Source organism: Phalacrocorax carbo, chromosome 1 (genome assembly GCF_963921805.1).
Source record: "Phalacrocorax carbo chromosome 1, bPhaCar2.1, whole genome shotgun sequence".
NCBI lineage: Eukaryota > Metazoa > Chordata > Aves > Suliformes > Phalacrocoracidae > Phalacrocorax > Phalacrocorax carbo.
In genome coordinates, this window is record NC_087513.1 from 27,469,056 (window position 1) to 27,482,382 (window position 13,327).

Sequence of the window (13,327 nt, forward strand, 5' to 3'; positions counted from 1 at the left end):
TGTCGGTGCTTAGAACTGTGCTATAGGAAACCAATGTAGGGACGGGAGAGGCCAGTATAAAAATGACAAAGTAATACCGTTTGTGTTCATTTGCTAGTAGAAGTGAAGGTTTGCGGGTACTTGAAATGATTACAGTTCTTTGAGGAGAGGCCACGTGCAGATATATGCAGTACTTGAATCCTGCAGCAGCAGTTGACTCCTCTCTGTCAAAGCTCACCTGACTACTGTGGATTCTTCCTGTGATTTTACAGCTGCAGCAGCTGGAAGAACAGCATCTTCAGTCCGAGCGTTGTGTTCATGACTTGCAGACGGCCTTGGATAATAAGGAAAGAGAAGTAATAGCTTCGTCCCAGAAACTGCAGGACCTCCTGTTGGCATCTTCTGGGACTAACACCACTGTAAAACAACTGGAGGAACACGTGCAACGGTAAGAGAATAACACAGTGAAGCAAGGTGCCTGTTGCTTTTTGGGACTGTGCGAAAACAACAGGAGAGCCTTGTAGCATCACAGCAAGTTAATACACGATTTTGCTGGATGTGTCTCGTTTAGATTATGGTATTTCGCACTGTTCTTTCAGACTTGGTGCTCTGGGGCATTTCCATAATTAGACCTGTATTTCTCTTTAAGCCTTGAAATTGAAAATGCCAGATTGGAAGCCACAGTCCAGCAACAAAGCAATAGGATTGAAGCCCTTCAGAGAGACCTGCAAGCCTCTGCCTCAGTAAGCTGCTCATAAACTTCCCTTCTTGTGATTTCCTGAGCCTAGTTCACTGTTTCTGCGGGAAAATTTTAAGATGAGGTTTTCCTGGAGAGCCACGGGGACCTCAGTTCCTGCGTTCTTCTGAATAAAGGCTGCTCAGAAAACGGCCTGGTCCATTCCCCACCTTTCTGGTTTTGAGAGTTTTCCCATGCTACTATAGCAAGTCCTACTTAATGCTGTAAAAGGCAAGGATTTGGTACTAAAACACACTATCTGCCTTAGTCCCATCATGAGATCAGATGTTGCCTCAGACACTTGCTGCAATGTGTATTATTAAAGGTATTTATCAAATTAACTCATGGAAATTCTAGAGGATATTGATGTCAGTTGCTTCGTGCCAGAGGCCTGACTGGCATCATGAGACCAGAAGAAAAATTATACTCCCCAGAGCTTTTGCTATGCTAAAGTGCTTTTCCTTTGTCCATTTCATGTGTATTTGCGTTCATGAAACGGTGAAGACAAATGCCTTTAGTGTCATTTGCAGAACTCCATGCAAGCCTTGGAATTTCCTGGTGCCGCTACACAGTGGTAAATTTTAGCTCAGATAAGTTGCTTTCATCTGTGGCCTCTATGAAGCAAATTATTTTTGTGTTGTTGCCAGCGTCCTGGGGTTCTTGTTAAGACTATAGTTGTTAATTAGTGCTGAAGAGATTTTGAAAGTAACTACATGTGAAAGTTGAACTTCGTTATGTACTGATACTGACAAGAGAAGAGGGAAGGCAGTCACAATGCTGGTCCTTCCCCCTTGGTTAATAGGGCATGGGTTTCAAACGTACTGCGGTTGCGAAAAGCTACTCCTGCTTGTTTTCACTGAAGATTCTTTATATCCCACATGGTGTTCTCTCTCCCTGAAGCAAACAGCAGAAACTATGATTGCTAACAGTTTTACAGTGGCATCAAGCTAAGGCTATTTTGATCGTTGGTGCTGGGTGTAAATACTATAGGAATAAAGAGGTGAAGAGGTGTAGGTAATACTTATTTTTGGTAATGGGGTGTATAACTTCAGTCTGGAAAGTCATAGTGTGTGTTCTTGCTGCTTTCAATGCTTCTGTAGGTTCATAACCGGCTGGAAGACTTGATAACTGGCTTACAGACAACACAGGCAGCTGCAGAGGACCAGCACCGGCAGCAGGTACAGAAATGGCTTCTAGTCTTTGAATTTTTTGTGTGCAGGTAATTGATGAAAGATCAGGTGGGCTGTGTAGGCACAGTTCAGCTGACAAATACCCTTCTTGAGGGCAAGCCACCCTCAAAGGAAAAGGCTGTAAACTTCTTCTTTCCCCTGCTGCTGCATTTTGTATCTGTGTGGTGGTGTGCAAGATACTTGGGTTCATCAGTGTGAGTCATCTGATGAATTCTTTCCCCCATCCCACCAGGGGGGAGTGAGCGAGTGGCTGTGTGGTGGATAGGATGGATATTGTGGGCAAGGAGAGGATCTGTGGTTGAAAGCTGAGAGAGGAGACTGGACTTGGGAGATCTTGGACTTGTTACCATTGCAGCTTTGTCACAGCTTGCCCTTGAGATGATGTTAGCCTCTGTTGTAAGACCCAGCATTTCACCTGCTCTGTAAGGACACTTGAAAAAGTTGTACACCCTGAGGATTTGTTATCTAAGTCTTTGTGTTAAGGTTTTCATGACTTTCTGTAGATCAGTAGGAATATTTTTTCTTTTTTTTTCTTTTTTCCTCCTTACAGAATGCCACTAAAAGCATCTAGTCAACTTGCATTCTTTACACTTTAACTGAATCAGCAAGTTCTGTTCCATTCAAATGCATCTGTTACGCAAATCTTTGTCCCTTTGGGTAGAAGCACAAATAGCATTGCTGATTTAAAAACATTTTCTTGCTTGCAGATGTACAGTTCTTACAGAAGCAGTGAGGGTAGGGTATTTTCTGTGGCAGGCACCAGAGGCATTACTATAAAGTATGTATCATTCTGAGCTTTGGCAGGCCTTTAGAAAAAAGTTGTAGAGAGATTTTGTGTGTGCCTCTGTGTGTCGTCTTATCCCTCAAAGTTGCAGCCTCATCGTGTCACTTCTAGAGTGTTCGTTCTTTCTACCAGCTTCAGTTGCTGTTCTTGGTTATGCTTCCTGAGGTGTGTTTTACACTCCGCATTAACCTTAACCGTAGATCTTGGGTGGGGGGAGGAAAGCTTATCCCCGTGTCCATTTAAGTTACTGCTTTCTATTGCAGTGTTGTCTTTCTGGTCACCTTAGTTTTTGCTTTTGCCACTGTTGCTTTCACAGGTGCAAAAGCAGAACATGCTGGCTCTGACATCAAAGGAATTGCACAGCATGTGGGAAGAGCAGTTGAAGTCAAGATCCCATCTTGAAGAGCGAGTTGCTCAGCTTGACAGAGAAAAGGCTGAACTCTTGGAACAGGTGAGCCCAGAAAACTCTCCAGACACCTAGCCAATACCCAGGAGAACAGTGTTTACCTTTTTGTCAAGTTCTTACATATGCAGTGTTTTCTGTTGTCCCTGCCATTCAGACTCTTGAGTACCTCATCCTTCGGGGATCATCCAGGTAGCAAATAAAAGCTAGCTGTGTATCTTTGTGTAAATTCTGGAGTGGCTCTACTGGGAAGAGTTCCCACTGCAGTTGAGCACATGGAGCAAGGCTGCAATTCCCCAGTTCATTCTTTGGATTCCTTCTGGTCACCTACTGACCCTGTGGTTTCTGGGCAGGATTAAAATATTTCATGTATCCAGTGCAATGTATGGAGAGGCTGCCACATGATTTCAGGGTAGTGGGAGCTTAAAAGCCTTGCAGAAAAACGTATTGAAGGAATTCTGGCTAAATGAACTAGTGCTTGGGAAACAAGAAATGGCTGCCAGTGTCCAAGGGGCAGTCTTTCCCTTTTCTCCTTTTCCGTAGAGGAAAAATGGAAGTACAAAGTCAAAAGAGCTGCTAGCTCTCCTCTGGTTTGGCTGAGAAAACACCAAGAAGAAAAGCAATGTGTGAATAAATACCTGTAAAGAAGAGATGGAGGTAATGGCAGAGGGGAATAAAACATTGAAGAATTCCAAAAGGTCAAATTCTTCTGCAAGCCCCTGCCTATTGGTTGTTGAAGATCCCATGAAAGCTTTAGATTGACCTGTGCTCTCCCATGATGTCCTTATCTATGTAATCCCTGCCATGAGCAGAGGAACTGTCGGAAGTGTTCTCCAGCATCTTTTCCATCCTTTTGCCTTGAAGCATTAGAAGAGGGTGGCCTTTCCTTCAGTGTAGGCATCTGTTTCTGTGTTAGGTATTGGCCTGTTTGATGTGAAACCTCAAGCGATTAGACACTCAGGAATTCTGTCCCTTCGCTTTCTGTGGAACTTGGCTAAGAGATAGCGACATAGATCAGCTTCTCAGTGAAGAATGGTAGATGCACATAATGCACGTGGATACTGTTCATATGCTCTGTGTGTCATGTATCTTTTCTATTGTGAAAGTGTGAGGGTGAAAGAAAGAAAGTGAAGAAGCTGGTAGAGTTGAAACGCCCAGTTGAACTGCGTCTGGACCAAGAAATGAAAAGAAACATCGAACTGCAGAAAGACTGTAAGAGGTATGGCTTTTTAGTGCGGTGAAGAGATATCCCCGTGTAGAAGTCAAGCTTTATTGAACTTTAATGTAAAAATAGGTGTACATAACCATCTGTGAGCAAATTCAAGCCCCATGGTAGTTCTTGTAAGGTGCTTCTGTACATGTGCCCATAGCTTCCAGTGGTTGCCAAAAGAACTGCAAATGCAGGTTGCCCTCTGGCTTTCCTGGGAGGGAAGGAAGTGTCTTATTCCTCTTTCCATGTAAAATTTGGACCCTCCAAGTGATTTTGTGATACAGGAATGCTGTTTTTTCTCTGTAATTCGTGGTGTGTCAAGCATGTTAAAGATAAAGCAAGCCATGTCTGTGCTCTTTATAAGAGAGTATGTAAAAAGGGCCAGTTGTTCCTTTGCTTCATTGTTTTTTTGGCTAAATTGTTGTGCAGGTTGAAGAGGCTTCTGAACAGAGCTATGAAGAAACTAAGAGTGTATGAAGAGAGAGAGAGAGAGTCCCAGCTTCATTTGCAGGGAGAAATGAAGAACAGGTATTCTGAAATGGTCAATGAAGTTGGTAGATTAAGAACAAAGGTGAGCACTCGCTTGTTTAGGGTTTTTTGGTGGTGGTGGTTTTTCTTTTGAAACCTGTGTTACTCCTTTCCCTATACTTGTTTTCATGTTGGTGATTTATTTCTTGGTTGTATTTTGGAATTGATAGACTTTTCTTGATGCTCATTCTACTGTTACAGTAGTACATGACTAGAACTAATACTGATGTAGTTATTATGGGTAAAGATGAAAACATGTGTAAAGCAGTATCTACAAGGGCACATCCAGGAGAAGCTGTCGTGTAGAGGAAGGGCAATCTGAGAGTTGCAGCAAGGCTAGCAGGGTCCATGACCTCACGGGCCAGGGAACAGTCCCACAGGCCCTCAGCAAGAAGAGCAGAACAGGTCCAGTGACAGTAAGCGGGCCCAACCAAGAGTGCAAATCACCAGGCCAGTCCATGGGGACGCGCAGGTCTGCAATCCAACCAGGACATTACGTCCATGGGTGAGGGTCAGGGCTGAGAGCAGGGAGGCCCAGCACAGGCTGGGCTGCAGCTCGAGGCTGTGGCAGCATCTCCTCGGTCTGACAGATGAACTCCTCCTCAGGAAGAGAAGGAAGTAACACGGCCATATCTCAGAACAACCCTATTAAGTTGGCTTTGCCCAAGATCACCCCTTGAGCCCTGTCTTAGGCACCAGCTGAGCAGGTGGCAGTTCAGGTTTTGCTTTTCTAAATGGTGTCGTTGATTCCCAGGGCACGATGCGCTCAGGTGACGCAGGAAAAAGTTCTGTAACTTATTGCTCGCTGGTAGTTGTCTCAGTGTTTCTTTCCCTTGTCATGGGGACCCAGGAGTAGAGTTCCCAGAAGGGCTTTTGAGGTTGCTCTGGCTGTTCAGTAGCGTGTCACCTTTTATCTACTTCTCCAGTCATTACTGAGATCTGTTGCTAAAGCAGCCATGTATCAGAGCTACGTTCATTTTTAGAAGGTGGTATTGTAGAATGGGTCAACTGCCTTTGCAGCAGCTCATTTTCAGTCCAAAAGTTTGTAGCATTTTTATGTTTCTGTTGGAAGAGTTATTTTGAATGACCGGGAAGGACATTACATTTAGGCGCTTTTAAATAAGTCTAAAGTTTCTAACAGAAAGTAGACTCTTTCAAGTGTTTACTATGCTAGTTTCCTCCACTTTTTTCGTAAAAGACAGGACATCATATTTTATATTCTATAGGTATAGAAAAGGTATGTTTCTGGAGGGGGGGAAGAGGAGGATGGAGCTGTAGTTGACCATTGGGACCTACTGAAAGTCTGATATTTCTTGCAAATTTTTGAAAATAGACTGCAGCTTTGACCTAGAGAGAATATGTCTTCCTCCACTACTACTGTAAAAGCAGTGTTCTGAACCAATATTTACAAATCTTTCAGTGTAATGGGAAAAAGAGTATCTGTTTCCTGTCTTGTCAGTTCTGTAATGAAGCTTTGACTGTGTTGACAGCATGTCAGAATTCCTCTAAAACATGATACATGTTGTTTCTGATGAAACCAGAAGGTGGCTAGGTAAGGGTATATTTAATTTCCCATAAGCATATGAGCATCTCACCGAAGAACAGCCCTAGTGCTTTTCAGCCTAGCCCTATAGGTGAAATGCTGCTGGTTTGATACCTCTTGGTCTGTGACCTACTGCAGGAGAACTGAGAGAGGATGGGAACCTGAGGGGTCCTATCAGAAATGATGTGAAAGCTGTTCTTGTTTTAAAAGAGCAGCCTGGTTTCACTTTGGTTTTAATACTAAGTCAGCAGATGACAAGTACTCTTGATGGGCAACCCCTTACAGATTTTTCACAGAATTGACTAATTTTAGGTCCCTCTGAATTCCTTTTCGGGGTTTTTGGTTTTTTCTGTCTACAGGTTGGTGAACTTTCCCAGCAGCTGGAGATAGAGTCTAAAAGATGCATGCAGCTAGAAGCACAAAATCAGGATTTGAAAGAAGAGTTGTCTACCATGCGTGGGAACCATGAAAAACTGGAGAAGAGCAAATGCCAGCTGAAAGAAGAGGTGGCTAACCTCAAGCATCATTTGGAGACTAACATGGTGGATCACAGCCAAATAGAACAATACAAAAGAGAGATGGAAGAACGAGCCGGACAAGAAATAAGACAAAAATTACAAGAAGTCAATCTATTTTTGCAGGTAAGGTAATTTCTCACTTGTGTCTGTAGTCTCTATGATATACTTTTGTTGTGGTCATTGTTTTTTTAGTATTTTATTTTTGGAGTGATTTTGTGTGTTAGTGCTGTACTTCTGTCTTTCCTGAAGGGCAGTGGGAGAAGGGAATGTGGTTGGGCAAGAGTACTTTCATGTGTGCGTAATGTGCCTGCAGGTCCCTGAACCAAGGGTTTGCCCAAGGCAGATTTCCATTTTGCAGTTTTTGGGGGTGGGTATCACTGTCTGCTGGTCTTGTTCCTGCTGTTCATCCTTGAATGGGTATTGCAGCTTACAGTTGTCATGGCCAGACATGCAGGTCCTGCTTTGTCATTGTACAGGGGAAAGTGCTCAAACTAAGTCACCAAAGGGGGTGGGGGGCAGGGAAGGAAGGTGCAGGAGGTGAGGGAACCTCATAATTTCTTTGAGGAATCTTTTTCTTTATGCCCTGTCCTACAGAGATAGTGTTCTTTCATTAGGAGCTTTGAATAATAGTGCTAAGAGGGGGGTTCTTTCTGAATGAAAAGAACTATCTGACTGGTAGTTCCAGGGTTACGCCTTGATTGCTGATGGTAGGGAGGAGGTACAGTTACCTCACTCAATAAAGCTGGGTCCTTGAAATTGGGTACGTGCAATTGACGGTGGGGGAGAGTTCTCTTTTTCTTTGTGGTGGTTGAAAGTGTATTATCTGCTTCAGACACAGGCAGCCTCCCAGGACAGATTAGAACAAATCAGAGCCAGTCATCATGCTTCACTGAGAAACCAGCTAAAACACAGAATTAGAGATCTCGAATGTGAATTGGACAGGATAAAAAATACCCATCAAGACAGTATTTTTCAAAAAGAATCCACACAGGCAGAAGTGGAAAGGTACAAAGAACTGTATCTGGAGGAAGTAAAAATTAGAAGATGCCTAGCAAATAAACTGGAAAGGTAAGTCCATGCTTTTTGGAGTGGTGACAAGATACTACTTTTTCCTCTTCTACATCTGGTCAGGATTATGTATATAAGCATAAAATGGCATATTTGTGAGGAAAGTACCTTAAGACCCTTCCCCTTCATTAGAACTGTCTTCATTTCTCTTTAGAACTCCAGCAGTAACACCACTGATCATAGACTTAATAGCGTATTTTTTAATTTGTGTTTTAACAGGCAGCCTTTTTGCCAGTCTCTAATAATCTCCTTCTCTTCCTCTGTGTATGGCAGAAAAGATAAATTTCATGTCCTTTACAGCCTGAAAAAAGATAGGCCCTTCAGAGAACAGAATTTGATTCTGTGAAGCAAAATAATAAATCTTTTCTGGCTTCTGTTTTTAGCAGCGTGTTTGAAGTTTGAGCTTTCCCTGAGAAAGGGAGGGTAGCCCAGAGTTCGTATGCAGGTGGCGTACCTTTCAGAATCACAGAATCAAGGAACTGTGTAAGCACATGGCATTCACAGGTTGCTTTGAAGCCTTAATGCTGATAAGTCCTAAGTGTTGGTAATGCTTGCTGCTCCTTGCAGGTAGTGTGACTTCTTAGAAATAAGTTTGTTTTTTTTTTTAAAAAAAAAAAAACTCCGATCAAATTATGGTCTTGTTTTGGACACTCTTAATTCCTTCCACTTTCAGAAGTCAAATAATAGTCAAGGACCTGGAGGGTAACTTCGCGAAAGTGTCTCTACCAAAGGTGATTCTTTTGTATGCTTCTGAATGTTTCAGAGCTAATGAGAGACTAGCAGAAGCCAACGCTAAGCTCCTTCAGGAGCGCCATAGAAGCAAATCTTTAATTGCAAGCAGCATTGTCAGTGGAGGTCTGGCTGCAAGTCCAGTTCTGTATTCAACTGAACTGGGGCATCTTGGCAACAATTTGGCACTGAACAGAAGTCTGAGTCTAGGAGGAAGCTTCCTAAGCCCAGCTGGGAATGCATTATCATCAAGAAACAAGGTTGAAGCCTATGTGGCTAAGGTAAGCATTCTGAAATACCATTCTCAATTACTGCCAAAGAGTATCCATAAGCAAGGTTAGGCTTTTTAGCCTAAAGTTAGAATCCATTTATAGTTCCAAACCATATGGTCTAATATGCCAAAACAACTGCCAATCATCAAAACAGTACACAACTGTAGGTGGTAGGGGTGAAGATTTTTGGTCATAAAGTGTCCTGACTTCAAGAGCAACCATAAAGTTTCTCTTCAGAGCATGTGTCTCGCATTTTGTGATGGATTGCCATGCTGGGGAATGCTTTTAGGTTTTAGTACTGTATTAAATTCTAAAGTTTTCTTCCTTGAATGAAGGTGAGTAAAACTATTGCTAAATCCTCAGAGATCGCTTACCCATTTCTTACCATTTCTGCCAGGTTCTCTTAAGAAAAAGCTGGAAATCTCAGCATGCCAGTTTTCCCTCAATCAAAGCAGAAAGCTGGTCTCTGGGACTCAGAATTACTGGTGTGAATTTATTCTCACTGTTACTAAATCCAGCTGCACATCCTTTCGTGATACTTCTTCCTGTAATCACCAGTTAGGGAACAACCAAGACTAATAGTAATGGCACTGTCTATAGACTCAAGTCACTCAATGGTCAGCATATTCAGGAAAGTCTTAAGACCTGATCTTCTCTTTCCAGAGTCCTTCAGAAAAAAGTAACAGGGTTGTCAGAGGTGCAGTAGTTGCTAGAGGATGTGCATCTAAGTGGGTATTTTACTTAGAATTGCTGGCTTAAGGTTCTCAGCTGGATGCAGCATTAACAGTGTTTAACGCCATACCATATCTCTGAGGAACTGAGGATTCCTGACATGTGCATCTAAAAAAAGGGGGACTGAATTGGAAAATAAGGCTTTAAGTCAAGAAGTAATAAAAAGGAAAAGTGCCTGTATCTTTCTGCATACAATAATGCCTGGTGAATCTTGATCAGTTTCCAAATGCAGAATTACCAGATGCGCAGTCTGTGCTGTCATTTCTGTGGGAGTCCTGTGTCATTCAGTAGACAAGTTGAAGCATGAAGAGAGAATTCAGAAATGACAGTTTTAGTCATTTTGGGGTACTTTGATGGTTGTGCTGCTTAGTACTCTACCTGTTCACTAGTTTATTTAAAGACAGAAAGGTTTCTCTGACTCTAAGCCCTTTCTTCACTTCACTGTTTGTTTCAATTAAGCCTCAGATTTTTTCCAGTAACCTGATTCCCTTCTAGAGAATTTGTCTTGCCTTTAAATTCAATCTTAGCAGTGCCTTCTTGGCTGGAGATTACAAGTGCTCCTGCCACTAAAGCTCATAATGACAGGGAATTAAGGAGCTTACATTGCAGTGTGCCTCAGGTAGTCGTCTTGAACTTCATGTTAGTCAACGCCCTCTGTGCAGATTTGGTGTCAGTTGCTTCCTCAAGGTGAGGAAGGCTATTTAAAGTAGAGGACATGCTGTTCTTAAGAGGAGGATGTCTATGTAAATTTGGTTTGTGCAAAAGCTTTTAAATAGCTTCAGGAACAAGGAGGTGAAAATAGTTCACACTGCTTTTACACAAAAAGCTGGTATTAATTCTTTGTCCATGCAACTGTTGGAAAAAACATTGGTAAATGGTGCTGATTGCAAACAAGAGTAAGAAGTGCTCCTCTGGCCAGTGGATACATTTACTTATTTTAGACATAACTAAGAAATTTGGAATTTAAGGGCTTGAAAGATTTCAGAGTTTTTCTAAACCACTACTTAACATGAGGTGTATGTCAGCGATTATGCATATAGCCTTACATTTTAAAGATGGTCATGTGGCAAGCTCAGCAAAAATGAGCATTTTATCCTTAAAAAACCAAAGAAATGCATTACATTACATCACATTTCCCCTTCTCAAATATATATGCTACAGAAATCAATAACCTTGAAATGGTAATGCAAAAGTGTCTTGAAAAATATAAAAAAGTTCATATTGACACAAGTAATTCACCAGTAAAATGCCAATCACATGCAAATGTCTTTGGGTTTTTTTAGTAGGTTTTATTTTTATTAGAGCTCCAGTAATGAGGAATAAACTACAAGTACTTGAAAAACTCTGTGCATGTAATTACAAATAGTGACTGTAGCTACTAGGAGTTAATTACATTCTAGAAGGAGGTTGGCTGAAATTTATTTCATAGTAGGACTTGTGTCACAAGAAGGATGTACGTGTGTATCGCCTGTCCTTTACAGCAGTAAGGAGATCTTTGATGGGGTCTTTTTATGACCTGGTCTACTGACTCCCAAACTGTTCATGAACTGGCATGTCACCATCCAGAACTAAATTGAGTCAAGCAGATGAAACACAAATATGAGGTGTGGCTAGTGGTCTGTGTACCACAATTTGGGAACTGCTGCCTTAGTCCATAGGCTAAGGCAAGGAATGCCTGCTGTAGGAGTTTTTTGGGACTGAAGTCCGCTTGTTAGGATTTAAGCTTGACATTTGTTAAACTTAACAGCTGTGTGAAAGGCTGGTGAAAATGAATATGGGTGTCTTGACAGAAAATAGTGAACTCTGCTAGCTGCAGCCAGTGTGAATTAGCAGATTTATGAAACTGGTTTTCCTACATAACATGAGAAAAAGAGTAGGAAGCAGACATTCCATCTCTGAATTTTTGTTTCTTTTCTGATTTCATTTTCCATCCCCACTCTTACATTGTAGTGGTCTTTGTATTGTCAGCTTTTATACTTGCTTCAATTACATGTAGGCCATATTCTTATTTCTCATGGAACACCTTTGAACTTGAGGCCATTTTTCTTTCTTCTTCAGCTCCCTAATCAAAAATCTGTTCTTCTCTCTCCTCTCTGCAGCCAGATACTGGCTACAAACCTTTTCATGTATTGTTTAATGATGGGTGATATTTTATAATGGAAATGTTTTGTCTATTTACGCTGTTAGGTTTTGATTAAAACTTACTGATGCATTCACATTTTCTATCTATTTGCTGTCCCTGTAGTCCTGAAGAAAGGGCCCTTCCCTCCACTTTGCTGCTTTACAGCACCACATCTTTAGCCCTTGGAGTTACTGCCTGTTACTGCCCCTCTTGTGAGGGTTTGCATAGTGCTTCTCTTACTGAGGCTTTTGCTCTCTATGGCCTGTTGAGTACCTTGTATGGTGTTTCAGTTCTCTTTGTTGGTATGTTGCTAGGTGATTCTGCTCATTTCATAAAATAAATACTTATTCCGTCAGGAATTCGGTACTAAAACCAGAGAATCCCAGGATGGGTGAGGGTGGAAGGGATCTCTGAAGATCATCTAGTCCAACCCCACTCCTGCTCAAAGCAGGGTCGGCCATAGCAGGTTTTTGTACGTCTCCCAGGATGGACACTCCACAACCTTTTCTGGGCAACTTGTTCCAGTGTTTGACCACACTTAGAATAAAAAAAAAAAACCAAACAACAACAACTCTTAAGTTAAAATGAAATTTCCTCTATTTCAGTTTGTGCCCATTCTTCTTGTTCTTTTACTTGGCACCACCGAGAAGAGCCTGGCTCAGTCTTCTTTACTGCCCCTACCAGGTGTTTATCCACACAGATAAGGTCCCCCTGAGCTTTCTCTATTCCAGTAAAGAAACAGTCACAGCTTTCTCAGCCTGTCCACATAGCTGATGTGGTCCAAGCCCTTCAGCACCTTTGCAGTCGTGATAGGCCTGGAAGGTGTATGGCATCTATTTTGAAAACCACTTCTGTATGTCACAGACTTGATTAAAAAAAATGTAGAAGTCACAAGTATCATCAAAGGTAAACAACAGCATATAGTGCTTGGACTCTGTCGCTTCAACAGATCTGATTTCTTCTTACAAAGACTCTGAAGTCAGAATCGTAAGTGAGAATAACTTAATTGGTAGCAATAATCACCCTCTAGGAGAGAAAGGGGTAAGTGATCCAAACCGATTTGGTTACATAATAAAACCCACAGCACTTGCTGTGCAGAAGCTGTAGCTGTTGTTATCTTTTCTTAGTACAAAGTTCACAAGAATCATGTGTGATTTTGTATTTTTATATACGTGTGTCATTTTGCACTTCTGCAAATGTGCACGCATTGCATGGTACTGGCAATAATTTAAAAAATCTCGGCATGATCTGTAGGAGCTCTTTCAATCTTAAGGCGGAGAAAAGAATATTTGTGTATGCTTTTTTCTGTGCAATGAAATATGTCAATCTTGCAGCAGCTGCTGTTGCATCCCCTCTCTTATGAAGCTGCAGAAGCCAGCCTCAACTGAATTTGTCCCAATAGATGGCGTTTGTGCGTATCTCAGCATTTAGCTGACACTGCTCATGTATTTGATGATAGACTTCAGCTGTACCTTCATTGTAATAACTCTACTGTGCTTTCTTCCTGCATATT

General features: G+C 41.8%; 1 protein-coding gene across 2 annotated transcripts in view; it reads left to right on the forward strand.

Annotated features, from left to right (window-relative positions):
• LOC104048328 (ankyrin repeat domain-containing protein 26) overlaps window positions 1–13,327 on the forward strand; it is a 59,124-nt gene that overhangs the window by 42,429 nt on the left and 3,368 nt on the right. For both annotated transcript variants that reach the window (XM_064446737.1, XM_064446747.1), the window contains exons 27-35: window positions 252–427; window positions 629–722; window positions 1,816–1,893; window positions 3,006–3,140; window positions 4,199–4,311; window positions 4,732–4,873; window positions 6,733–7,014; window positions 7,724–7,959; window positions 8,723–8,969. In XM_064446737.1, coding sequence (XP_064302807.1) covers window positions 252–427; window positions 629–722; window positions 1,816–1,893; window positions 3,006–3,140; window positions 4,199–4,311; window positions 4,732–4,873; window positions 6,733–7,014; window positions 7,724–7,959; window positions 8,723–8,969 — 1,503 coding nt within the window. The remainder of the gene's footprint in view (window positions 1–251; window positions 428–628; window positions 723–1,815; window positions 1,894–3,005; window positions 3,141–4,198; window positions 4,312–4,731; window positions 4,874–6,732; window positions 7,015–7,723; window positions 7,960–8,722; window positions 8,970–13,327) is intronic.